Genomic DNA, 26964 nt, shown 5'->3' on the forward strand with positions numbered 1-26964 from the left:
TATTTCACTTTGTAATCCAGACATACTCAGCGTAGGAAACAGGGGCCCCAGGGTACGAAGCGATCCACAGCTTGAAATGATGCTGTAGATTGAATGTCTCTGCTGCTGCCAGTTACTTGGTCTACTTAACCATGGCCAATAAGATATAAATAACCTAAAACTAACCTTGCTATGCAACTATAAAAAGATGTGACATTCTTTTCCAGTCACTTCTTTTCCAAACGCCCTTTATCTGCGTGTCTTTGCACTAATGTTTACTTGATTTGGACTTCCATAAGTCAAAACAGCAAGTAAAAAAGAAGCGGCAAACCATGTAGCCTGTGGTTTTGATAATTAAAAAGAAAGGGAAATTGCTTCTGCTGCCACAAATGACTTGGTGTTTTCACCACTTCACCCATCTATTGATCTTGATATATTTTCAATATTTTCATAGTTGACTGAGCGGCCTCTATCTTTAGACATAATCCAGGGCAAAAAGGCCTAAGCTCCATTGAGATTGTGTAATGTATTGACGGGGAGGTCTGAAGTCTGTATTAGGGGACCAGAAAAACAAGTGACTACAAGAACGTAAAACAAAAGGAGTCCCTTTTTTGTCTCCCATCTATATTTGTCACTGCTTGGGTGAGTAGAGTAGAGTAGTTGTGGAGAAAACAAAAATATTTCTCACTGCAAACATCAGTTTTCAGAAGATCCTCCAATAACGAAAGTCTGCTAGTTAAATGCAGCAGTGTGGAAAGCTGTGACAGATTTATACTTGAGTTAATGGACAAACCACGGCAGACATTTAAGGTGTGAAAAGCTTTGCAGGTTTTCATGTTTTTATAGATGGAGCTTTTGGCTTAGGGAAGTGTTTGATGAGTAGAAATGGATGCAGACATTTATCGTCAATAGCTCCTTGTTTATGCATTGCTCAGCTCTCCACTGGTGGCTTGCTCCATCCATTGTGATGTGGTTGGCCTCTGCTGAGACATTTTCTCCATGTGCAGGCTGAGCACTCCATTATAGATGTGTGCTTGTGTGTTTGTGTTATTGATTACCAAGTACGGCATTATTATGCAATTGGCCTGTGGTTTTTCTCTCTAGAAAGTCATTACATTTTTCATGCGATCCATCTCAATGAAGGTCATACTTTGAGTTAAACACGCCGCTCACATGAATAGGTAGTGTGTTTTCGTGTGTGTGTGTGTGTGTGTGTGTGTGTGTGTGTGTGTGTGTGAGTGACCTATATAGGGTCTTCCACTTCTGATCCTCACCAATTGTGTACAAGGCCCAGGGATTAGACCAAAGCACCTTGAAGCTGCCCCATTTCGTGCCCTTTCTCCTTCTGTCTCTGACTATCTTTATCTTTTATCACCCTCTTCTTTCGCTCTGTGATGAGGAGGCACAGGCTCAGTTCAGAGGGAGGTTGGGTGTCCCTCTGTGAATTTCTTCAAAGCTCCCTTTCCAACCAGGCATAAAGTTTCCTGCATACTTAAACACACCATTGTGTCGTCTTCTCCTGGTTCTCTGAAGGGTGCATATGTGTTAGCTTTATATGTGTGTTAAGCAATCTATATTCAGCTCTCTTTTAAAGTATTTACAAAGTCATCAGCAGTCTTTCATTGAAACTAATTCACTGGGGTAATGTGGTGGTATGCTCTAATTCATATTCTTGGTGCTGCATTTTACTGCTTCGCAAATCTAGAAAGGAACAGTTGTTTGTACGTCGTTGCTGCTTGCACGATGTTATTTTCAAATATCTGTGCTGCTAAGAAGCTTTTCACAATTGAAATTCTATGTGTGTAATGTATGTGCTACAAGGTTTGTGAAACAGTCATTCATTTTTAAAACTCGCTTGATCATGTTTACTACCTTTTTGTTGTAATAATAAAGATCTAATAAAAAATATGAGGACTTTTAATAATGAAGTAACAAACCAATAACAAAATAAACTGAGGAACATACGAATTAGAGTGGCGATGATGGTGAATCAACGCCCTTAAGAGCTGTACTCTGTAGCTAATTTAGTACTTAGAAGATGTATTTTATTTCATCATCATTAACAGTTAAATTAGAAGCATTCTTAACTATCATATGAAAAACTAATCGATGAGCAGTGGCACCATTGGATGCAAGAAAAAAGGTAACGAAAATCCAAAGACTAGTCACAAAACAGGTTAGACTGTACATATCTATCTGGCCCATTTAAGCCATGGCTGTTCACTTCAGCAGCTGAAAGGATTCTTACATTTACAGATTAAAGCTATATGTTCCATATGTTGCCAGCGAAGTGTGAAATGATACAGTAAAGGTCCCATATTCTATTGTATCCATAAAGTTTAACGGCTGTTGGCACGGAGGAGGGTCTGAGATGTTCACTTTTGATTCAGGCGGTGAAGGTGGTCGCCATCTGAGACTGCCTATCATATTTGCTGTTTATATTGAAGTATGATTATCGTTCCTGCGGCTCATCAACATCATCTTCTTGTGATCATTGTTACTGGTTTAGTTTTAGTGTCGGAAATTTCGGAAATTTTAATTGAGTCTCACCCCTAGTTCTAACATAACACCATTTTTTGATGTCAGTATTTTAGTATGATTTATGTGTCATCTTCAATCTATTACTTAAGTTTGCGTTCATGTGTTTGTTTCCCATTCAATTTATTATTATTATTTCAGTCTCAGCTATAATGCATTATTTGTACATTATTTGTACATTATTGTACATAATAAGTTAATAAACACGCACGAGCTCTTAACCCTAACCTTTAACCTAACCACACAGTATACTGTTATTAGAAATAATATAAAATAATTTCTTCAGATTTTGCACCTTGTCATGCATAAAACACCTTGTTATGAGTTGTCTTACATGCTTATGGACATTCATAACATCTTCTATGAAGCCTTTTAAATGCACTGTGATGTCTAATAAATGTAGTAATAACGCATTATAGATGAGACCTTTAGGCAAAGCGTAACTCACCTTCTATAGTATGTAAGGAGCTCTTCTTGTCAGACCACAACTCATGTTTTATATTAGTTATTATTTCCATATTATTGTATATAATGGTGTGAGTAACGTATGATTACGTCTAGGCCTCTCATTCCTGCTCGTCCACATCTTCTTATTCTCACTTTTTTCAATGTGTATAATTCAGTCTATGTGTGCTAGTAGCTGGGAGCCTTAGTCTGTTCCTATGCGTGCGCACGCTTGTATATGATCCTCTGATCTCTGTTTTGTCACGCATGATTCCTCCCGACACCTTGGCCTCCCACCAGCACTGAGCTGTAACCCCATACATTTTCACTCTTCTTTACTCTCCTCTCCCTCTGTCTATCTCCTCTTTCTCATCCCTCTCTTCATCTCCCTGTCCTCCTCTCTCTCTCTTTCTTTTGTGTATCTACTGATGTGTGAAATTATTCTGGGATGGAGGGATGGATTCCTCCCCGAAGGGCTGAGCAGAGGCGTGAGCCTTTTGTTCAATAATAGATTGGGGGTGTGTGTGTATCTGTCCATGGTAATAGACTATAGACTCGTTTTAGATAACACGCCACACTCAGGTGGAAAGATGATGGTGGATTCTGTTTTTATACACCCACTGGGAATAACTTGTTGTTGGGTTTCAGCAGATTCTGTGAAGAACCAGTGCAAGGAACTTTTAAAAACTCTGACGAAGCCAACCTGAGAGTTTTTTTTATGGTGGGCATTCAAACTAAAATGAAACGTAATCACTCCGATGTGGCCATGTTATATCAGGAAGCAAGACTGATTTGAATACAGACACATCCTTATGAAGGCCTTAATCCAAACACGCGCCGATGAATGATGTGAGAGTGTCTGCCACTGAGTGATCTAATGTGCATTTTGAAGGCTCTGCTTCAGAGCGGCCCCCCACTATGAATCAAATGATGCAACTGTCAAACTAGTGGTACAGAACATCACACAGACGACACCCGTCTGTGTGCCAACAAACATGTGCGTCTGCTGCTCATGTCGCACCAGTGAAAAACCAGTGGAAAGAAGCCAACATTTATATGTATTAATTGAAAAAAACATTCAGTGTTTCATTTTTGACCGGCTTTCATGATATTTCGAGTCTGGCAGCTGGGTGGTATGAAGGCTGTGAATTAACAGTTTATCCACGGCGCTGCGGCTGTATGGCACTAACAGGATTGCTTAAATGAATATCTGATAAGACTCCATACATTTCAGACCGTTGTTCTGGCAGCTGCACGTGTGTGTGCATCATGAAAAGTTGTTGCCATGGCGACATATTGCAAGTGCATGAGTGCTAATGGTTTGATTGATGTTGCTTGCGTGACACAAACACCATTCATTATTTTGTTCTACCCCGATAAGAGAGCTATGACATTGTGTAATTCCAGTACCAAACACAGGAAAGCATATAAAACCAAGAGGATCTATGTGTCACGAACCTACGCAGGTCCAGCTGTTCATCTGGATCACACCCCACGAGAAAGCTCCCATTTTCGTGTTCAAAGAATACTCTCTATGCCCACGTCTGTCTAGGAATTTGTGTGCATGTTTAATTTATTATTCATGTCATTACTATTGTTTGCGAGCCATTAGATAGACACATCAAATGAAATATGCATGATTTGTATTCCTCTTGTCTTTGCAAAGGCATTACCATTTTCTCCTCATAGGTGAAGCAGGAGAATAGGTTAATTGTCAAGTATGAGACACTGTGGAAACAATACTATTCTGTCCTGGATCCTAAAATGACATTGAGAAGTTAATTTTAATATCAAATCTTCTTTGCACATTGCACATTTTTTGCAGCCTAATAAAAATATACCACATTCCAAGGATCTCCTAAATGCATCATGTGAATATAAAAAATAGACCATGTTCATTCAGTGACTGATAAAGGTGTTGCATGTTGTTGGAATAGTTTTTCTGTAGTACACAGGGTTGTAATGAAATAGTAACCTCACAAAACGATAAGACCACGATATCAAATACTCACAAAATGAAACATAGGATCATACAAATTTAAATCACCAAGCAAAGACACAGAATTTGATCGAAAACTATTTTACCTTGTTTTTGTTTTGCTATGCAAATAAAGAATGAAAACCAATTTACAAATCTCAATTCTGATTTTATTATGTCTTGAAACTGATTATCAGGCAAACTCAAATTCAGACAGGCTTAAAATAAATGGCTAAATAGACATCTGTACAAAAATAAAAGATCCACTTTAAGACCTATAATCCAGGACTAATATTGAGAATTACTCTAGTACTTCATGGAAGTCCATGTGCCGCCAAACCTGGAAGTGAGATTACAAATGTAAATATTTATGAACAATAATACAGACATTAAAACAAAGGCAGACGAGAAGGAGGCGCCAATGCCGTCACCGAACCGGGAGAGAAAACAAATGAACAACCGAGGTGAAAAACCTGCAATAAACAACCGGAAGTGAGTAAGAACATGGATAAAGGAGAACAGAAACCTTAGTGGAACACAACATGCTGGTAGAAATAAACAAATGAAGGAAAACAAACAGGAAATACAACAAAATAAAAACCCTCTCAAAACGGACCATAACCCCATCAGAGAACGTCTCATAATATTTTTAACTAAATGCTCTTCATTCCCTGGTTAGATAACTGTATGTTTAAAAAGACAAATGACTTCCACTCCATATTGCATGTGACAAAATTCCCTTTGGTCCAACAGTTCAGAGGCTTTAATTTGACTGCCTTTAACCAGCCTGCCCCTGGAACAATGAGGGGTAATGTTTATTTATCTCTTTATTTTAACCTATGGTTTTGTCTACTCTTTGTTGAGAGTGTCCGTAGCCGACCTTTTGGTCAAAAACTCCCTACTTGGTAAGTGCTCTGTTTACCAGAGTAAAACCCGGCTTAATGAGAGAGCATAACACACACATGCACTCTCTCTCACACACACACACACACGCACACACACGCATGGCGCTTCACAGCGCCTTGTGTTTGATTCCTCCTCCTTTATTTTTAATCATTGCTCTGTCTTCTGGGTTGAGAAATATTTTATGTTTGGAGAGTGCCAAGATCTAATCACTAATTAGTCCTGCAGGCTCCTTGTCTCCATACTGCTCCCCTTCGCTCCTACTTTGTCTGTCTTCCCATCTCTCTCCCGGCCACAGATAGACCAATTAACACCCAATGTCACTTTGTGTCTGTGGTAGATTCAATTCTCTGTCAAACTCCACACCAGACGTCTGTATTGTCCTGCTGACAAACCCAGCGTCAACACAAATAATTCATTAGAGGCCTTCTATTCCTAATTGTCTAACCCTTTATATAAACACAATTAAACCACAAGCTTTGCCTCCACAAATATGGCATGCTGTGTAGCCAGTCGAGGGGATTCACTTTGTTTCTCTGACTCTCTGTCTCGCTGCTATTTTAGCTCCATCAGGTTCTCTGGGGGTTGAGTTAACCAGATTTTACAAGTCTTGTCTGGGAATCTCTCTCTCTCGCTCGTCTCTTCTTCTCTTGTCTGGAAGTTCCACATTTTTATGCTTCTCTATTTCCTCCTTGTTGCACAGGCCCACTATTTATCATACAGACTACAATTTGACGTGAAATATTGTTAACCAGAGACATTGAAATATATGAAAAAGTGGCCATGTGTGGCTGTAATGGTGTGGGTGCCTCAGCTTGTTTGGCAGTGCCACTGAGTCTGTATGCGTCTCTCCCATTTAAGTTGCTCCAAGTATGATGTCATAGGGACCAAAAATGCACAATTTGAAACAATAAATGTTATATATTAAAGTGGCTGCTCATAACATCCTCAGTAATGTTTAGGCTGTGGCTATGATTGAATTCATTGCAGACAGATCAGCCATTGGAATGATACACTTATTGCTTTGGCTTCTCTAAGTGTCCATTTTTCAGATTTAATAATAGTTGCGGCGCAATACTTGTAAGAAAAATGCCTAGATCAGAATTTTCACAGTCAGTGCACATTTTATATTATCAGATCGTGTTTTTGTGAAGGTAGTTCTGTCAGCTTTTTTCCCCACATTGTGTGTTATGCAAATTGGCCACACCAGTCCTACAATCCTTGACATAAAAACAAAATAAGCCTAAATTCTTCTCGTACAAGCGTATGATCCAGGACTGCTTACGCCGCAGCAACCTCCTGATTCACAAATATTTTGGACTTATTTTTGTACACATCCATATGAAAAGTATGAGTTACGCATCTATCTATCTATCTATCTATCTATCTATCTATCTATCTATCTATCTATCTATCTATCCATCTGTCCATCTATCCATCCATCCATCTATCTATCTATCTATCTGTCTATCTACCTATCTATCTATCTATCTATCTATCTATCTGTCTGTCTGTCTGTCTGTCTGTCTATCTCTCTGTCTATCTATCTATCTGTCTATCTATCTATCTACCTATCTATCTATCTATCTGTCTATCTATCTATCTATCTGTCTATCTATCACCAGACAGGCAGGTAGATAGATAGATAGACAGACAGACAGACAGACAGACAGACAGACAGACAGACAGACAGACAGACAGACAGATAGATAGATAGATAGATAAGATAGATAGATCTTTAATTCACTTACAATGAATTGAAATTTTAAGCAAACAATGTGCATCATGACAAGTTTTGGGGAACGTTTGGCTCAGCGCCAGTGTCTTCTCTCATTGCTGATTAAAGCATACCAGTTATTAAGGAGGCTTAATTGCATTGTCAAGGCAATTATTTCTCAACAAATATATTATATAACTATACAATTTCAGCAGGCAGACATCTTTGTATTGGATTGAAAAAGAGTCTAAAACTGCAGCAACTTTTACACTTGCATTTACATGCAATTTAGGGCCTTGCACAAGAAACATTTCCATCCAGTTGTCAGCGCATCACCTCATTCATACATTGACACAACATTTAGGGGGGTGTGGCACAGACGGAGGCGCTGCCCTCAGTGTCCGTGCCACAGTGACAAATGTTACATTGAAGATGATGATTGTTGACATCTGGTTATTAATGCCATGAGATAAGAATGAGCACAGATCCAGAAAATGTGGACATTCTGTAAAACATGACAGCTATCCTGTCCCTTGCCCTGGTGAATCAGTCTGGAGTCGGGGGTAAAACATTATTATATTATTATATAAGTTATTATCATCACCCAATCTTCGTTGTATAATAAGAGTTATTATTATATTATTATTATAATTATTATAGTATTACCACTGAAGTCAAGTTTGTGTTGTGGGTTTTAAGGTGTATGTGCTATCTTAATAAATCTCATACCGTGCTGTGCTCCCCTCATGCTAACCTGTAAACAGCACCCACTCTAGTACATGCAATCGGGAATCCAAATACATCAATGATACATTTATATGGTGCAGAAACTACAGAAACTAAGGACGCGTGGGGGTGACAGTTTTCTACTTTGCTTTTTGCATTTATCTATGTGGAGCACTTCGAGCATCTTTTTGATTGACAGGATAACTGAAACATCAAGAAATGACCATACAATTATACAAAACATAAATACATAAACTGTATATCGTTTTGCTGGTTGAACCAAATGAACCGTGCTGTAAACATTTTGTGAGTGGACGCATGGGTTCAACCTAATCTGTCTTGCCCGCTGACATTTAGCTTCTGAGTAAATTGAGATTGGATCGGAGGACAAAAATGTTGTTTTTAAGGATGCAAGTGCCTTCAGAGATCGTCCGCTTTTCTTGTGGTGAAGACAAGATGCAAAGTAGCTCTTCACTTATAATGTTTCTACAGTTAATTTCATGCTTCAGTTGTTATTTATTTTCCACAAACACCACCCTAAAATGTTAACGTTTAATTTTTCTCCCTGAGATTCGTGTTGACTTTCCCATCAACACTGTTGTGAGCCTGTGTGCGCCTGGGTGCCGGCTCTTTCCTCAGGTTTGGTTCTAATTTCCTTGGCTCTATTTTGCACCACATTTTTCACCATCCTGCTGTCTGGCCCTCCTCTTGCTCCCTCTTCTTTCTCGATCCTGCTGATGTATGGAATGTCTACTCTCATATAAAGGGTGTTTGTAAAAGTCATGGTAATCAAATTTCACTGATTCCTGGAGGATTAAACAGGGCGGCTGGTGTGTGTGTGCATGCACAATGTTGTCTCTCTGCATATAGCATATTAGCTGTGGACCAAGTTGTGTATTGTCTTGCCGCCGTGTCATTAGTCTCAGACTTGCTCAGCTGTAATATAACATCCATCATCTTGTACTCTAAGGAGGCATCCACATAAGGCATACTGATGCTGCATTTGCATACTGACAGCGGATTTATTTAATTTTTGAATCTGGTAGTGAAGTATAAAGTGGTAGGTGGGGAAATAATAAACATGTCGCTGCATTATTTCAAACTTTCCGACTTGTACTCGGTGAAGTTTGTGTGCCATTTTATATAACTTTAGGGATTTCTGCATTCGACATTTGTAGCAGATGTAAATGCTTGCTTTCTGGAGTAAAATGATTATGTGCTTACAGAAACTCCTCTGCCCTTAAAAAGTGACGTAATGCCCCACTGCATAATTGGCTGTTGTTGGCAGCGCATGTACTCCGTCAGTGTCCTTCTATATGCACCTTGCCAGCCAGCGAATCTTAGCTTTGGCCAATGTTCAACATCAGCATCACTTTTGTATTTGCCCAATATCTGTCTGCTCTGTCGAGCCAGATGAAATAGAAAGTCACAGTCCATTGCAGGTCATATGAGGTGGAAAGTTACTCTGGCAGGCAATGACTGATGTCTGTTGCCTCTTGTGCATTAAATTTAAGCAAATACCAGCTGACTATGCTGAAACCACCTTCATTTACTAGAGGATATAATGGTTCACTTTAAAGTAAGCTAAAAGTAGCCCTGAGGCTGTGGTGTTCTATAGTGAGGTTAATGCTTAACAAAGGCAGTTATCTTGAGATTTGTGTGCTATATCTCTCACTCTGTTATATATAAGGATAGGTGATCGCAAACGTTGTTTAACGCCCACTTCATGAATCACAATACTTGAAATTGAGGTGATGACACCGAGCTACAGCTTGTGCATCATCTCTCTTCACCTTCCTCAGGCCAAACCCAGTGCAGCCCTTCTGTTCTATACATATACCATCACGCACAGTTATGCACTATTTATAGCGCAGCACACGTGCATTATATATCATCTCACATCAATAGATCTAGTCTAGTTCTAGTGTAGCCAGGTCGACAGTCGAGTCATTTTATTATTATTTTATTATCGAAATCTTAGGTGAAATGAATTTCTCAAAACAATATGGCTTGACTTGCAACTAAACTTTCAATGGTAATTATATAATTTTGTTGCATATCGTAGTGTTATTAAGCAGTGTCGTGGCAAAAAGAGAACGTCAGTTCTGTAAAACTTTTTCTAATACGCCTTGAGAGTGCTCCTTGCGTCTGGTTAATCTGTTGAGTGGCGCATCCACTCAGCTTCTTATATCTACAACTTCATATGGTCAACAGTGGCCACTACGCCCTCCGCCTGGAAAATAAACCATGTCATTCTCATGACGTAGAAATTGAATTCTCACTTGTTCTGTTTTGACAATTATTTCAAACCTGTTTCGTCAGATTTTCCTCATTTCTGTTTCCACTTTTTACGATATTTTTGTCCATCTTATTACAATCTCCTATAATCCACCTGCTTTCTACCCTAATATTCCACACCAGTCAACAGCAAAGATGAGGAAATGAAGGAAGAAAAAGCTGTCACTGGACTCAAGTTGAACAAGCGTATGTGTTGCCATCATTGCTGTTGGATTGATGATCAAGCAACGATACATAATTTTAAAGGCAAGCGATTCAGTCATTTTCTTCCAAGGCATACCTTAAAACTGCAGTCACCACCCCGTGAACAATGAGCTTTCTTGCTAGCTTCTAGATAAAAGGAAGGTTCACGACTTCCATTTACCCAGTATGAATAGCAAGAAACATAATACACACTGGAACCCTTTTATTTCATCACATGTAAACTGAAAGCAGTATAGATGGCAAATGCTCCAGGATGGAATTATGAGTGACTACATCTATAAACGTATAGACTCCCTTCACTATTAGCTTCTTCATTCTTCAGCAGGTCATTCAACAAGTCTTGTTTGCTACCAAGTGATGATTGTTTTGTGTCATGATTCTTCGCAGTTCATTGGTTTGCTTTGATTTCCCTACCTGCTTTAGGTGATGGAACGAGTGCATGAATTACAAATTGTTGACTTTTCTTTGGGTAAACACAATAAGCACAGAGAGAAATGGATGACTAACAGAAACAAAATTACCCAATTATGCATTTAATTAATTTCCCCCCGAAAAAGGATCACACAGTCTTACAAGAAGGTATCAAACAGATTCCATAGACATTTACTGGTGTGGCTCATGTCAGCAGCTAAAGGCTTGTGTATTAGGATTTATTGCCTTTATTATAATCTCTATTATTTAAAACAATGTACTTCACCACCATTTACTGCATACTGCATGTGTTGCACCAGACATTATTATAAGGTCTAAGGTTATTGTGACTGACAAAACCTTCATAAATGTACCCAAATTTGAAGTGTTACCCACAATTGCAAATGCACGGGAGAGGTTTATCATACTGAAAGGCTGTGCAATACCGTGAAAGGTGAGTGCAATGCGCGTTTCAGTCTACTCAGGTCTACAGCCCTTAGGCTTCATCGGAAGCGGAGCCAGATCAAACCACGCAAAAGTGGAAGGCAGTCACCAGCACACAGTTGATAACCTTTAATGTTTACCTTCGCTTACGATTGTATTAACTCCACCTGTCTTCCTCTCAGCACGTAGCCTCCAGGTCCGCTGTCAGTAGCAGAGACAAACCTAATATTCTTGACAATTTGTGCTTCTCTAAGTCACTGCTTGTCTTCGGCAGTTTGTTTTTCAGGCTGGAGACGAGTTAAATATGCATCGCTGCAACATGGGTGGCCTAAGTTTTCCCTGCAAAGCAACAAACAAATGACATGAAATCTTTATTGGGCCGAGGCAAACAGACTCCAAAATGGATTTTTCTGGAGAAAGATCTCCATGTGATAGCCAGCACATTTCATTTGTCCTAATCTGGAGTGATGCTCTGAGACGTGCGCGCATGCAGCAACCCGGCTTCACAAAACACACGTTAGTCGGCCGAGGAGACAAACCTGAAGATCACCTCAGAGGCCCATCATTCAAATTTATTCATTAAACTCCCAAATGCTCCCCTTAACGAATGTAATTAGAATATGGTAATGAGAGAGGGCTGAACCAGGGAGTGTTGTAATACGCTCAGCAGCACAGAGGGAGCTGTGAGGGGAGAGGGAGGCAAATGGAGACAGAGAGGGAAATGGACTGAAGGAGTTCGAGAAGAGAGGAATAGCGAGACTGAGTGACAGGGTGCCAATTTATGTCTCGTTGTAAACAACTATTTATGCCAATGAGAGGTGGCACACACTATTTCTTCTTTCTCTCTCCCACTATCTTCCTCTCTTTCCTGTCTCTCTTTTTAGCATCCTGCTCAATAATAGTATCATCAACAAAAGCGAAGAAGAAGAGACAAGCCTCGGAGGGCAGAATGACTCACGCTGAGTCGAGGCGTCAGGGGTTCTCACTGCCACTAGAGGCGGCCTTATTGCAATACTGAACCCCTCCTCCACTCCCCCAACTCCTTCTACTTCGCCGCTAATATACATCTCCATATGTACATGTGAATGTACGCAACCATTCCTGGTTAACTTTGAGCAACTTTCTGAGGACTCTGACAGGCTTTATCCAAGACGCCCTGACTCCACAGGAGTCCTGGCATTGTGTTTGACACTACACACCTGTTGCGTTCTTTGATGTGCACCCCTGCAGAGCAAGAGGGGGCCGTCTCCTCAAATGCAAATAGCAGGCAGGAGGAAAAGGACAGGTAAGGTGTGCAGAAGAGCAGGAGTCTTAGAAATTTTTGATTGATGTTCCCTCTGTGGATTTCAGATGGCTCATCCGTGCTCTCAGGCCTGCTAAAAAAGTTTATAGTACTTTCCATACTGAGAGTTCATGGAGTCAAGTTTACTACTTGTATATAGTAGGGAGACTGAGTTGAGAGGGAAATGAGATGGAAAAATAGGGTGAAATGGGCGACGATGGGTGAACTGAAGAGGTCAGAATGGATGAGAGAGGCAGAAGGAACACGGAGAGAGAGTGACTATTTCATTATTGAGCCGTCATTCATGAGAGAAGCCCACCCCCCCACCCATATATTCCTCTGAGACCACATCGCTGTGACTCTGTGTGTACTTGCATGCTCTCATTTTGACATCCGTGATATTTTTAGGAAGGAGTGTGTGGATGTATGCTTCACGCTCTGCGGTGTGACAGAGACGAATGGGAAGCACTTGTCTCTCTCCCTCAACCAGGTAGCAGGGTGGATCTCTGCTGAAGGGCAGGCCGCGTCCTCTAACGACAAAACGGCAAAGCATGTGTGTGTTTGTGGGGGACGCAAGTGTGTGCAATTATCTCAGACAAGAGGACCAAAATGTCTTCACTTCTCCTTGTGCTCTGAAGGCACTTATGTATATATGCACAGGTTTATGTGCAGCCCTTTCATGTAAATGTGCAGGCATGTGTGTAGCGGGGCATGTTGTAAGGTGTTTATATGATAAACACCAGGCAAGCTTGAGAGGAATTCTGATCAGGGCTTTGCAACAGTTGTTATGGAAACAGCATTAAGCAGTTGTATTAGCCAGTGGAGGTAATATAAAGGCGGTTGAAACAGTGGGGAGGCAAGACAGTTGGGGGGCGGGAGGGAAAACAATGCAAACAACCCATTACCGCTGCGGTTGAGATTGGCCTTCATTACATTTTATTTTGCGGCTTCACGGAATAAAATGATTGCCGTCGTTGTTGGCAATCTGTAGAATATTCTAATTAGCAGGGTGAAGTGACCAAAGTGCAAACAAGACATTATTCCGAGTGTTTTACATCAGATATTTGCATTTTAAAGTACAGCACCAGTGATTAGCATTCATTTGCTATGGTGTCGAAAAAATGTAATGTCATCTCATTAAGGGTTCGGTTGTTGTTCGACCTTGAATTTTGGGGGTGACTCCAGGCTCATCATATTTCTGTAAACTGCTTTTCTCCATTTTAATAGATTATTGATTACCTCCTGCTAAATTGAAATGGAGAGTGATGATGATCCAGCTGAAAGGTTCAACCATTTTGTCATTTAATGTTGAGGACAAAACCACTTAATGTCTTAGGTAGTGCACCTCATTCGATTTAAGCTTGCGGTAGGCAAAAAATACTTTTAAAAAGAGGACGCAGTTTTGGACGGCAGGTCTGACTACATCGCTCACTGACAGAGTTGTTCAGGGAAGGGGGTGAAGCGCCGGAGATGCTCAAGAACAAATTATTGAGTCCCATGGCAATGCTAATGCTGTCCTCTCCCCCAAATGTGTAGCCCACGCTTAAACAAGTTCAAGGAGAAGGACAAAACAGGATTCCTTACGTGAATAACAGCACATTCGTTTGCTTCTGTAGTCTGTCAAAATGAACCGTTCAATGCCAAATAGTGTCTGTGATGTCAACCAGCTGCTGCCTTCATTTGCGCTGCCTCAAATGGATGTGACAGCTCCAGTTTGCAGACAACTCTGTTTTCTCCAGATATCTGTCAGGGCGAAGCCCATCATTAGACTTTTGGACCATAAAGCTTCTTTACAAGCACACACACACACTCACTTGCACTGACACACACTGGCCTGTGACCAGCCTCTTCAATGATATCTCCCTGGGGAAAAGTGTCTGGTTCAGTGGAGGCGACCTCCAACGTCCCTCGTCTTTCCTATATAGAATTCCCTGAGGCCATTGAGAGTGTGTGCGCATGTGTGCTCACTGTCCATCTGCTTACCTGTACATGCCACCAGCTTCTTCATGGGTGAGCCAGAATTCTCCAGTTGTATCAGTCCGATACTTCTCAGGTTTCTCCTGCTCTTTCGATCTGTCTCTTATGTAGACACAAGGATTTGGAGAGTGAGCGGAGTACAAGCATTCAGTTCGACTTGTCGTAATGTATTATTACGTAGACTCTCAGACATGTAGAGCGTCTGGTTTTCTAGAGTAGATCCCTGGAGAAAGACACTCGTCTGTGTCCCTGAGTCTGGCACAGCCAATACATACACGCACAGTATTCCTGAAGGGTCAGTGTGTCGCCAGGCATGCTCAAAGCATTCCATCACCGGCCTCCACTGGGACGATAACTGTGACTTCCTGAGGCTCGACCTTCACCATCTCACTTCTGTCATTCTCGTGTGCTGGCGAGAGAGTGAGCAGGGGTGTGGGTGGGTGGGTGGGTGTGTTTTAGAGTGTGTCAGGCTACTGATTCAGCTGACTCTTCTGTTTCAGGCTTTTTAATGGCTCTTATGGGGCAGGCCTTTAATTGCAAGTCTCTCTCCTTCTTTCTTAATCCTCCCATCCTTCTGTCTCTCCCTGCCCCTCGCCCTCGCTCTCCTCCCGCCTCCCACTGGCTGACAGTCACTAGGGGAGCCCGAGTGCCTGGCTGGGGGTGTGGAGGCCTTATAGGATATTGACTTGCTGCAGAGTGGTTTGGGAGGAGGAGAGGTGGCTGCCTGTCACTGCTAATGAATAGATGCATAAATGAATGAGGCACTGTGCTTGTGTGTGTGTGTGTGTGCGTGGTATGTTTGTATTTGCTCGCATGTCCAACCAAACTCAACTCAGACACCCTCTGTTTTATAATGCTAATTATTTGCAGTGAGATGTCGGACTTGTAACACACCCTGGCGTACCAGGATGAGGGAAGGTGATAGGGGGTTGGGGTCGGACAATAGGATGGGGCAAACTAAAAAAAAAAAAAAAAAAAAAACAATCCTGCTAAGTGCCAGCACCCTCCAGCTGCTCTCTCCTATCATCTTTCCAGGCCTTCCCCCTTTGTCCCTCAGTCTCATCTGATCGACACTCGGGAGCACTCTCCTGCCAAACTAGGACAAATACCTACATGCAACATAACAAATGGAGAGGGTTTGGAAAGAGGACTGGCGGCCCAAAAGGGGGAGATGAAGGAGTGTTGAAGTGTTGATGTCTTCTTTATTGTTGCTTTGTACATATTTCAAACACTGATAGCCTTAAGAGGACAATCTACATTTCATAGTCTTCAACGACAAGTGGGTGAGATCAAGAGAGAGATAAATAGAGAAGAGATGCTTCCAGGAGAAGGCAGGAGGTGAGACAGTTCACAGAGCAGAGGGATGAGTCGGTGTCACAAGAAACAAATGAGGAATTACAATGATTTCTTATTGCTGCATCGGTCTATGTTCCCATCTTTTTCCTGCTTCCTCTGTAGAATGCACCTGTGTGCCTTAGCCTTTCTTCTTGCTGTGTTTGTGTAAGTGGGGATAAAGAAAAGAGGTAGTGTGAGGAGGAGAGCAGAAGAAATGAAGACGGAGCCGCAGGATTTAGAAATCAAGTTAGGAGGAGCCAGCTTCATCTGATGAGAAACAGTAAAAATGCAAAGATGAAAAAAAAGAAGAGGCTCACAAATGTGGCCTGTACAATTGGAGTCTCAATGTGGGTTTCTTATCTTTTGTGTGAATCACTTTGCTGTATAGCGTTTTTCTCTCCAGTGGTGGGAGATTGGTTGACTGGTTATTGGCCCCCAAAATGTCTGTTGTCTGTATGACAGTGATGCAAACACTTGTGAATATTAAGGCTTTACATGTTTTTTTGTTTTATTTTAGGAGATTGCTGCATATCTCATCACTTTTGAGAAACATGATGAATGGCTGACGACATCGCCAAAAACCAGGTGGGAATTACACCACAGTCTGCGCACCTTAACACACAGTCACACGACATGTATGTTAAAGAACTTTTTTGTCTTTCGGTATTTGCCATCGGAGGTTGCCACAGCAAGTCTGCTTCCTCCACCTTAACCTATCTAGTACATCATCCCCGGTGACACCTATCATCTTCATCCCACCTCTCCTTTTTTTTGTCCGGTAATTCCATTTCTAGCATTCCGTGTGTCCGAACCATCTTAGCCTGACCTCCCTGACTTTGTCTCATGTTGTTTAAAATTGAACGGCTGTTTAATTAAGGCATTATGAAGGTAGCTTCACAGGCTCAAAGAGCTCTGCTGATGGGCCGTTCTACATGGAGAGAACGCACTTGAACATGGTCAGACTGCAAAGCGCCGAGTCTACTGGTAATGGAGTATTAATGAATGTAAATGTATTAGGATAAGTGATGTATAATTCAGGAAAGGGGGTGTGGTGTTTGACAAAGGGGGGTGGGTGTATACATTAGACTGAATGTGAACAGGGATTCACATGCAGAAACTGAATATTCATTGATCCAATTGAACCGTAGTTTTCTCTATATTTAGAACAGGGAGATTAGCTGACAGCTCTTATTGTGAGGGAAACAGAAAAGTTCACATTTAAAAAGGAAGCAACTGAAGCAGTCCCCTCACACAGCTATTTTTGATTACCGACATTGCTTGAAGCCTGAGGTGGTGCCTTTGCTCTGCCATTGTGCCAGCTGAAGGTCTCCTCTCAGGAGCGGCCTGAGGCTGGCTGCACAGTTTACGTTGTGGATGGATTTCTCATTGATTGGTTGTGCTACCGTATAGCCCATCTCAGCAACAGCAGCAGCAGCAGCAGCCGTCATATTGGTGTTATTGAGCAGCAGTTAGATATAATCCTATTTTCACATGACACGCGGCACGATTAGAACAGATTACACCTAATCCCATCAGATGGAACGCTTCTAAGCAAACAGAGCAGTGACATTTATGTGCCGGCATGGGCGTCCCGCCGTGTGTGTATGTGTGTGATTCGATCCACATGTGCACATGTTTTCTCACTTGTCGGGCAAATATCAAGATAACAATCTGTGACCTTCATTTCTCCCCATTCTGAAATTCCTAATCAGAGTCAAGTAATGACTCTTACCCACTTCGCTCTTTTGCTCCTCCCTCTCTCCTCCTCTTACCGGACTCCCTCTCTCTCGCCCACTCTATCTCTTTATCTTGCCATCTCATTCTTTCCCACTCTCCTCCCTGTGCCTTCTCTGTTTTCGCTCTGCTACACTGTGGAACGGTGGAAAAGCTTTTTATATCCCACACATCACATCCCAGTTACAATCAATAGCATTTATGTCTGCTTGAATCGAGCAGCACCCATATACATGCACCTGCATGCATTGCCCACCCACCACACACAAACACCCCCAAACACACACACACACACACACACATTAGCACACATCCAATCTCATCCATCTTCTCCATAATATAATTAGAATCAGCAGCATGACTCACGCTGCTCGAGACAGACTAAACTTGGCTCTGATCAGATAGCGGGGTGGGGGTGGGGGGGACCTCTTCTTGGCTGAGAAATTGGAAGGGTCCCCCCAAAACAAAAACAGATTCCGAGTCAGGAAAAAAACATATCATATCAAAACACACCCTTTCTGGGGATTTGGCTGTCATCTCACTTCAAATGGATCAAATCAGCATCAAAATAAAGAGTGGAGAGTGGAAAAGTCGGCATCATGTGTGAGAGTATGACTAATGAAGCTATATGAAAAAGGGTACTTAAAGTGTGAGTAATGAGGTCAACCAAAGAGATGCAGCCAAATGTGTGTCGACAATGAAAAGCCCCATGTGTTGCTTTATTGATTGTTGCTGGGCCTGCTCTGTCTGTCATCATGAGATAAGGCTAATGGGCGGTTTTGCGAAGCCTTTCACAAATCAACTCACACACACGTGCAACTCACGCAGTTTTTTGCCTGTGTATCCTGACCCCACTATACACATGTAGGATGGGCTCCTGAAGAGCATGAAATAGACGAATGCATATATGTAAGAAAACACCTCTTTTCTCATGGAAGGGTGGTGACATTGGACAATACACCATGTTTTTTTCCACTTCTATGGCACGCTGGTAACAATGCAGCAGTTCAGTGGAGACCATGATGATATATTTAACAAATAAACACAGGTTGCTCACTTATGTCGTAAAATGATTCCATATGATTCATGCCAGCCACAATTGATAAATTGTGTATCTTGCACCAGGGAAATGATCAGATGTGGTCGCATTAATAGTCTGAGTTCTGGTCACATGTCACTGCCTTCAGTAACGCAAACCATGAAGCAGCAATGATTGCATTGGAGTCTGCCATGAAAACCTACTTCAAGGAGACTGTTTTCAACATGGGAAAAGATACACTGCATGTTATTGCTGCAAAGTGTTTTAGTGTCACAGGTCCCATCATGACTTTCTTGACGGATGCTTGTATGCCACCTGCTACCACATTGAGCTCCTAGCTTTTAGCATATAATTGTAAAAAAAAAAAAAAGCTACTGAATTACATGGATAGTATAAATGTACTATTATAATGCAGGCTAAAGAGAAAAACCATATAGTTTCTGCAGAGGTCTGCGCTCTTTTGAGTGCTTTGCAAAGTCTACAATTCTTCTTGAATTTTGTCACCTTCATTTGTCGAGCTCTAAAATTGGGCCGCCGTTGAAGAATAATAAATACAACCTTCACTGTCTTTTAACTTATGCTACCTAATACTTCACCAACAGGCCTCAAAATGGTTCTATGATCCTCTATAACCGCAAGAAGGTAAAGTACAGGAAAGATGGCTACTGCTGGAAGAAAAGAAAAGATGGGAAGACCACCAGAGAGGACCATATGAAGCTCAAAGTGCAAGGTGTCGAGGTAAGGCTACACATGGGAAGAGGTTGATGCGCTGCACTGACCCATGTTTCTGATCCTTATATCACACGTGTACGCACCACAAGTAAACAAACATGTAAGTTTTTGGTTCCTGTGCTACCTGAGACTTGGTATCAATTCCCTGGCAATGTCTTCTTCCCTTCTCTCGTCCCTGTCTCCCTTCCCCTCTTTCTCTATTTCTGACGGATAAGAGTGTGTTTGGCCTGAGGCCAGGAATGATGTCAATGCCTTCTTCAGCAGAACAGAGAGGGGTATCGATCCAGTCTCAAGGAAGTGTGTGTGCGTGTGCATTTGAGTCATATCAGCCAGCTCAAAAATTGATTATTCAGCAGGAATATACCAAGAGGTAAGAGAAGTGAACTAAGATGTCTCAGAAGGAGGAAGCATGAGGTGGAAGGGAAGAGAAGAACAGTCCTTAAGGTAACACGTGTTGAAAAGCGGCAGGATATTGTTACATCACAAGTGAGCTGAAGAAAATCACACATGGTGAAAGGTAATAATCCAGATCATGTATCCCCATCTGCACTCATTTACAACTTCATACACGCATTGATATTCATGCTTTTTTTCAATTGTGGATGCACAAGCTCACAAATAAGCATGCACCTAGACACACAGAAAAGCAAGTGTTTCTCTGTCTTGTAGTTGTTGGGTAAGTGTTTATATCACCTCTTCCCGGGACCCCTCAAGCGGGCAAGGCAGTGTGTTGAGCAGGGGAAGGAGATGGCTGAATAGAGAGATGCGGAGGGGGGAGAAGAAGGGCAGGGATAGGCAGGAAGCAGAAGAGGAAAAACATAACCCTGGATGGAGAGCCTCCTCATATCGAATGGAAATATATGGAAATGCACTCTGCCTTTGGCAAAACACACTTTAGATAGAGGGTGGGCTACTTCTGAGAACAGGCAAAAAGGCGAGGAATTATGAGTGTGTATCCGCCCGCAAACAGAGGAGAGTTTAAATATTGATTTTTAACTGCCAACATGCTGAGTATTAATGTTTGTGTCTTGAAAGGCAACCTGTCTTCTCACGTGTGAACTTGCGTGTGCGTGGGATTCTCTTTAACGGACTCTGAAAAAGCAGCAGGAATGACCTTGATAAAATGCTGTTCTGTCATCCGTCCATCCCCCCTCAGTGGAAACCTTGCCTCCTCCCTTTCACTCTGTCTCTCACATCAACAGAATTAAAGTTGAAAATTTTTTATTTTTTCTTACATAGAGAGCTTGGAAGGTGTCTTAAATCAGGTTTTATTACATGTATAGCTGTGCAGTCAACCCATGTGTAACCTACGTTCCTTTTCTCTCCCGCGCTGTCATCCCTTTGAACTCCTTTACACTTTTGGTCTTGATTCCTCCATTTTCTTTTCTCATCTTCCCCTGAAAATTCCTCTCCTCTCCTCTCTCTAGTGTCTCTATGGCTGCTACGTCCACTCCTCCATCATCCCCACCTTCCATCGTAGATGCTATTGGCTGCTTCAGGTAAGCCCGCCCCTTTCCCCACAATACCTCTCTCTACATGTTAGTATATTTAATAAATGACCCTTTTATTTATCTTGGTGGCCATGCCACTTTTATATAAATCTAATGATAGAACTTTGAAGCTACCATACAAATCTTCATCTAACAAAACAACCGCAGTTTAGACCATGATTAACTATAACTCACAAGAGGTGGCTCCAGTAAAAGTTCCAATTTTATTGTGTATTGCTATGTTAGTGTCACAATTCAACTGCTCTAAATGTTAAACTCATACTGGAGCCCAGTGATGAACATTTTAAAACGAGAGCAGCGAGAATTCTCCACATTCTCCATAGTATATGGTCATCCCTTGGAAAACACTGCTTCTACATGCAGACTCCTACACACAGCGGTCTGCTGTGTGTAAAATCCTGATGCTGTTTATAGAGATGTTGGACTCACCTTGGTGCCCATGTGACTGACAACAGAGGCCAGTAATCGCATGCTCAGGTGCACAAACCCACACATGCACTGGCACACCGAGACACACTCTTCCCAACGATCCCCACTGTTTGATATGCTGGGGATTGTCACCCGGACCCCATCATCCTTGGATGACACTGACATAATGAATCTTAAACATGCCCCCATGCATATTTACACTTTCCTCTGTCGTCTCTATCTGTCTCTCTCTTCATTTCAGAGAAAATATTGAAATCCTGGCAAAGTTCATTTAAAATATGGACACGCATACAAATTTATGCATTTCTCTCTCTCAAACTTTCTTGCATAATTTGTCACATGAAATTTACAAGGACATTCCAGGCACCGGCCGTAAATTGAATATGCCCTCACCCAATATATTTTCTTCTCGCCATGGCTGACTCGCTGGCTGTGAAATTATGAGGGGAACTTCTGCTTGCTTTATCTGTAATGTGCCATTTTCTGCTTTTTGCACAAGTATCAAAACACATCAATGAGTGTGATCATAAATGAGGCTAGGAGTGCTGTTTCATGGCACAGTGTGTTGCTTTGGCAGCCCACTGTGCCATCTCCTTTACGAGAGAAAAGTGTTCCACCTCAGCAGGTCCTCCTCCTCACCTGAGTCTGTCTACTGAATCTTTCATCAAGAGAGGCCCCCCTCCCTTGCACACACACTCACAAACACACACACACACACACACACACACACAACATACGCAGGCACTTTCCACTGCCTCTGCAGGTTTAGAGAGAGTGATGAGTGGGCTTGAGTTGTTAAATCTTTTATAGGCAGGTGAGAGAATCTTGTCTGACACACTATGTACGACCTCCTCCCTGACCTCCACAACTCTCCTGCTATGTTTCCCCTTCTTTCCCACTTTCTGTGATTTTTCTTCTTCTTTTGCTTCACATGTGAACGTTTATAAAGCTCTGTTTATTTGACATTGTGCGTGATGATTCCCCATTTGCTGCTGTCCCTCAGAACCCAGACATTGTGCTGGTGCACTATCTGAATGTTCCGGCAGTGGACGACAGCGGGAAGCCATGTGGTCCGGTTCTCTGCTCCATCAACACAGACAGGAAGGAGTGGGCCAAGTGGAGCAAAGAAGAGCTTATTGGACAACTCAAACCCATGTGTAAGTTAGCTTTTCCATCACATCAACGCTCACCTCCCTCCCACTCTTGAGGTCTGATGTTGCAGCCCTCGCAGCACTGCAAAACCTACAAATAGCAAGCCAAACTGCTAAACAACGGCATTTTCTATTTCATTTATTTGAAGATTTGACCTCCTTTTTTATTACCAAAATGTCTAAAAATGGAAGATGTTATTGGTTTGTCTCATGAATTTTTTAACCTGTACAGGGCAGGTCACTGCAGAGTGTAGTTACCAGCAGTGGGATAACAGATTGCTTTCTTCAACAGACGCCTACATTAAATATAATCAGTTGTTGCAATATTTCAGCCGCCATTGTCCAAATTTTGTCTAAGATTTGCTGCCACCTTGAGGCCTGTCTGTGATGCACTCTTGAAAAAGATCGAGTGACCGGAGGCCATGAAATATCCTCCATCTATTATTCATAAAAGAGCATTAGTGAGGGTAGATAACTCAGTATACAGAGGAATAGTTACCTCATCCCATCTCCATGCTGATCTTAGTCTGGGTAAGGACAGATGTCCACATTTCAGAGGCTTGTTGACTGAAATAGTGCCTGACTCTCCCCGATGAATCATATTCCCTCTCCGAGCGCCACCTGCCCTAATTCTTGTTTCACAGCTTTAAGATTCTCCTCGAACTCTTCTCTTTTGCCATCTCTGTTTTGGGATTTTTTTTTAAATATGTCGGCCCATCTATACATCCAGACACAAGGACTGCGTTCTATATTCCAAACGCTAGATGGCGCCATCGCACACGTGTTCAAAAGCAGTTCAATGTGACCTCTGCTTAAGCTTGTGAGAAGAGACTGTTGGCAACTTTAACAGTGTTGCGTGTTTTCTTTTTATCTCTGACAGGTGCTGGAAGCAGTTTACACCAAAAATGCTCCAGTGTCAAGCAGCGCATCATCTCATCCAAGCAAGAATCAGGAGTGGCAGCAGGTGGTGGAGCTGCAGCAGGTACTTGCACAGCGGCAGGCCAGAAAGTAGAAGACGCAGATGCCACAGAAGTCCAGAACAGTGATGTGTCAGAGGGCCAGACAGAGCCGAGTCCCGGGGGCCGGAGAAGCAGAGCAGGTGGAGGAGATCGAAGGAACGGGCGTATTACCAAACCTTCCCTTCTCCCTCAGAGCAGCATGGAAGTGTCCTCTTCCACCTCAAACAACCAGGTGGAGGTCCCAGACACCACCCAGAGCTCCCCACTGTCAATCACCAGCGACATGGCAGATAGCCCTGCACTCGCCATCGGAACCGGCTTGTCGCAGAGCACGGCTGTGTTTATGTCTGAGGTCACTACACTGACCGGGGATTCGGTCTATTCTGCCGGCCACACACACCTGCTAGCTTCCACCCATGAGAGCTCTGCTGCTGGAATACTTCTTGCTGTGTCTCCGGAAAACCAGAGGTTCGCATCGTTTGCTGGAGGGGTGGGCTTAGGTGAGGGAGGGGAGTTGGTTCTTTCCAGTTCTCTGGACTCTGGCGGAGGGGTCAGCCTGCCTGAGACTACAATGAACTTTGACCCTGACTGCTTTTTGAATAATCCAAAGCAGGGCCAGACATACGGAGGAGGTGGAGGGAAGAGTGAGGGGTGTAATGGTGACAGCGTGGGACTGCACTGTTCTTCAAATGGATTTGTCTACAACCCATCCCTTGTTAATAACATCAAGACAGAACCGACACCACTGGAGCAACCTTTGGCCACTCAGAGTAGCTACGTGGGAGAGGGAACTGGTCTCAGCCCCAGTACAACCTTGGAACAAATGGACTTCAGTGCAGTCATGTCCTCTGCCTGCTTGACCCAGTCTGCCCACCACCCTTCTCAGAATCTTTTCCTCCAGGCCTCTCCGCCTGCAAGTCAGTCATCCCAACTTCAGACCAATGGTGCTGAGGCAACATCAGAATCCAGTGAGACTCAGGCTTATATAGGCCTGCCTATGGTGCCAACTGACTCCCCAACCACCAATGGAGACACAAACCCGCATCTTAACCAAGCTGGCCATGACCAGCAGGCCATGTGTGGAAGGAATGGACAGGGAGCAACAGGCGGCTCTTTTCCACTGACCTCACAGGACGCTAACATCGACCAGTCCGGTGGTCGAGTACATCGGGAGGTCAGCGGTTTGGACAAAACATCTGAGAATGGTGAAGATTTAATGTTGAAATCTGGAGACTCTCGTGAGGAATATGCACGTGTGGACACTGAGCAGTATCTACAGCAGAACGATGACTGTGGAAGCGGAGAAGATCGGAGTGGCAGGGCAGCAGGAGGGGAACGAGAAAACGAAATTCTATGTAACGGTGTGAATATGTCGTGTGCTAACACCCCAGTAGTGGCCAGCCCTCAGTCAATGGCTACTGGTACAAGTATCGAAGGGGGGCTCTACAACTCAACTCTTCCCCAACAGGGAGGAGGGGCATCAGCAGCAGCGGGAGCCGGGGCAGGCATCAGTTTGGAAGGCTTCGAAGCCTCTTTTGGCAGCCAGTTCTCTGATCTCATCAATGATTTTATCTCAGTGGAAGGATCTGGCGGTGGGGTGGGGGCAGCTGTAAGTGGGGTTTTGATGCCCCAAGAAGGCACTGCAGGAGAAGAACAAGGCACGGCAACAGGTCACCTCCAGGGCTCGGAGGTGGAACAGGGACACCTGGGACTGCTTCAGGAGAACGGGAGGCTGTTTGGCGTGACAGACTACTCCCCAGAGTGGTCTTACCCAGAGGTTAGTTCACCCACCAATAACTATTCATCACTTATTCATCATCGCTCCCTACAGTGAAATCAGGCTGCGACAAATGATTGAGGGTGTATTATAACAACGTTAAAAGCTGCAATGAAACAGTGTACAATTCATGCCAAGAGCACCACACAAGATGTGTGATCATCCAGTAGTGGGAATATTTCAGACTCAGCAGATGTGGTTTAATTTGATAAAATGTCAATATTATTCCTTCTCCCTTTGGCTTTACTAATTTATCACACGCATATTATCTCAGACATGACTCTGGAAACTGAGCTCCAGTGAAACACATCTGTCATTTTCAGATGATGACGTTGAAACTGCATTTCAACGTCATCATTCTCGCTCCGATTATTTTGTCAACATTTTGAGGAGAGCTGAGGTAAAATATGTGTATGACAGTTTAAGCCTCCTTCAGATTGAAAAGTATCACACTGACAGTTTGGGTTTTTTTAACTGCAGGGTGGAGTAAAGGTGCTCATCACTGGTCCCTGGCTGGAGTCAAGCAGTGAGTACAGCTGTCTCTTTGACCACATCAGTGTCCCTGCTGCTCTCATCCAGCCAGGCGTGCTGCGTTGCTACTGCCCAGGTGACTCACACATGTTTTTCACACCATGACTCATATGAAGATGATATTTTGCCAAAGTATCAAGTATCATCCTGATTCACCTTTTTTCTTCAGCAGTGGTGTGAGCATTCTTCCTTGTTATTGTTTCAGAACATTTGTTTCTGTTTAGAGCCTAAATGTTTCACAGAAATAATTATAAATAATCCAATATTTAATCTGATTTAAATCTATCCTCTCATGAATGTTTTGATGAGGAAGAAGCTGTTTTGTGATATTCTGACAGCTGTAATTGACGGCAGTAGTCTGTTCTACTCACCGAAAAACATCATAAAGGGGTTTTATATTATTTTATTGGTTCTAAGTTTGATGTTACAGTGTCACGTGTTTGCTACTCAAGTTAAAAACTATTACATGGATGAGTGTGATATTCAGATTCAACAAGTTTCCCTTGATCAGTTTTACAAATTCTGCTGTTAGTTTCACACTTGAGCCTGAAGAGGGAGCAAGTGAAACAAGCCCAAACAAACATGTCTCTCAAGGTCATTCGCGCAACCGGAGTGCGCCTTTTTATTTATTTATTTTCAATTTTTTTTATAGATATATATTGCAAAAGATAAGAAAATGAATAGATGATACTAGATGAAAAGTTACTCAAACTCTTAGGATTCCTGTCCACATATGTGGACATTTCATTTTTTTACCATAGCGCTTTACTTTACTTGTACTTTTTTGAAAATCTAGTACCTTCATTTAGGAACACTGCCTGCACCATATTGTCGAGATGCAACAACATTTCAGTGAGAAAAAAGA

The 26964-nt window shown here is 42.5% G+C and overlaps 1 protein-coding gene across 4 annotated transcripts in view; it reads left to right on the plus strand.

Annotated features, from left to right (window-relative positions):
- The window catches only part of LOC128760059 (calmodulin-binding transcription activator 1-like), a 47582-nt gene that overhangs the window by 8461 nt on the left and 12157 nt on the right, over positions 1-26964 (plus strand). For 2 of the 4 annotated variants that reach the window (XM_053867009.1, XM_053867008.1), the window contains exons 4-10: positions 16754-16821; positions 16916-17014; positions 19612-19747; positions 21169-21240; positions 22685-22838; positions 23713-25568; positions 26049-26175. In XM_053867009.1, the coding sequence (XP_053722984.1) occupies positions 16754-16821; positions 16916-17014; positions 19612-19747; positions 21169-21240; positions 22685-22838; positions 23713-25568; positions 26049-26175 (2512 nt within the window). The remainder of the gene's footprint in view (positions 1-16753; positions 16822-16915; positions 17015-19611; positions 19748-21168; positions 21241-22684; positions 22839-23712; positions 25569-26048; positions 26176-26964) is intronic. The other 2 variants (XM_053867011.1, XM_053867010.1) reach the window with 1 other exon arrangement.

Source organism: Synchiropus splendidus, chromosome 6, assembly GCF_027744825.2.
Source record: "Synchiropus splendidus isolate RoL2022-P1 chromosome 6, RoL_Sspl_1.0, whole genome shotgun sequence".
NCBI lineage: Eukaryota > Metazoa > Chordata > Actinopteri > Syngnathiformes > Callionymidae > Synchiropus > Synchiropus splendidus.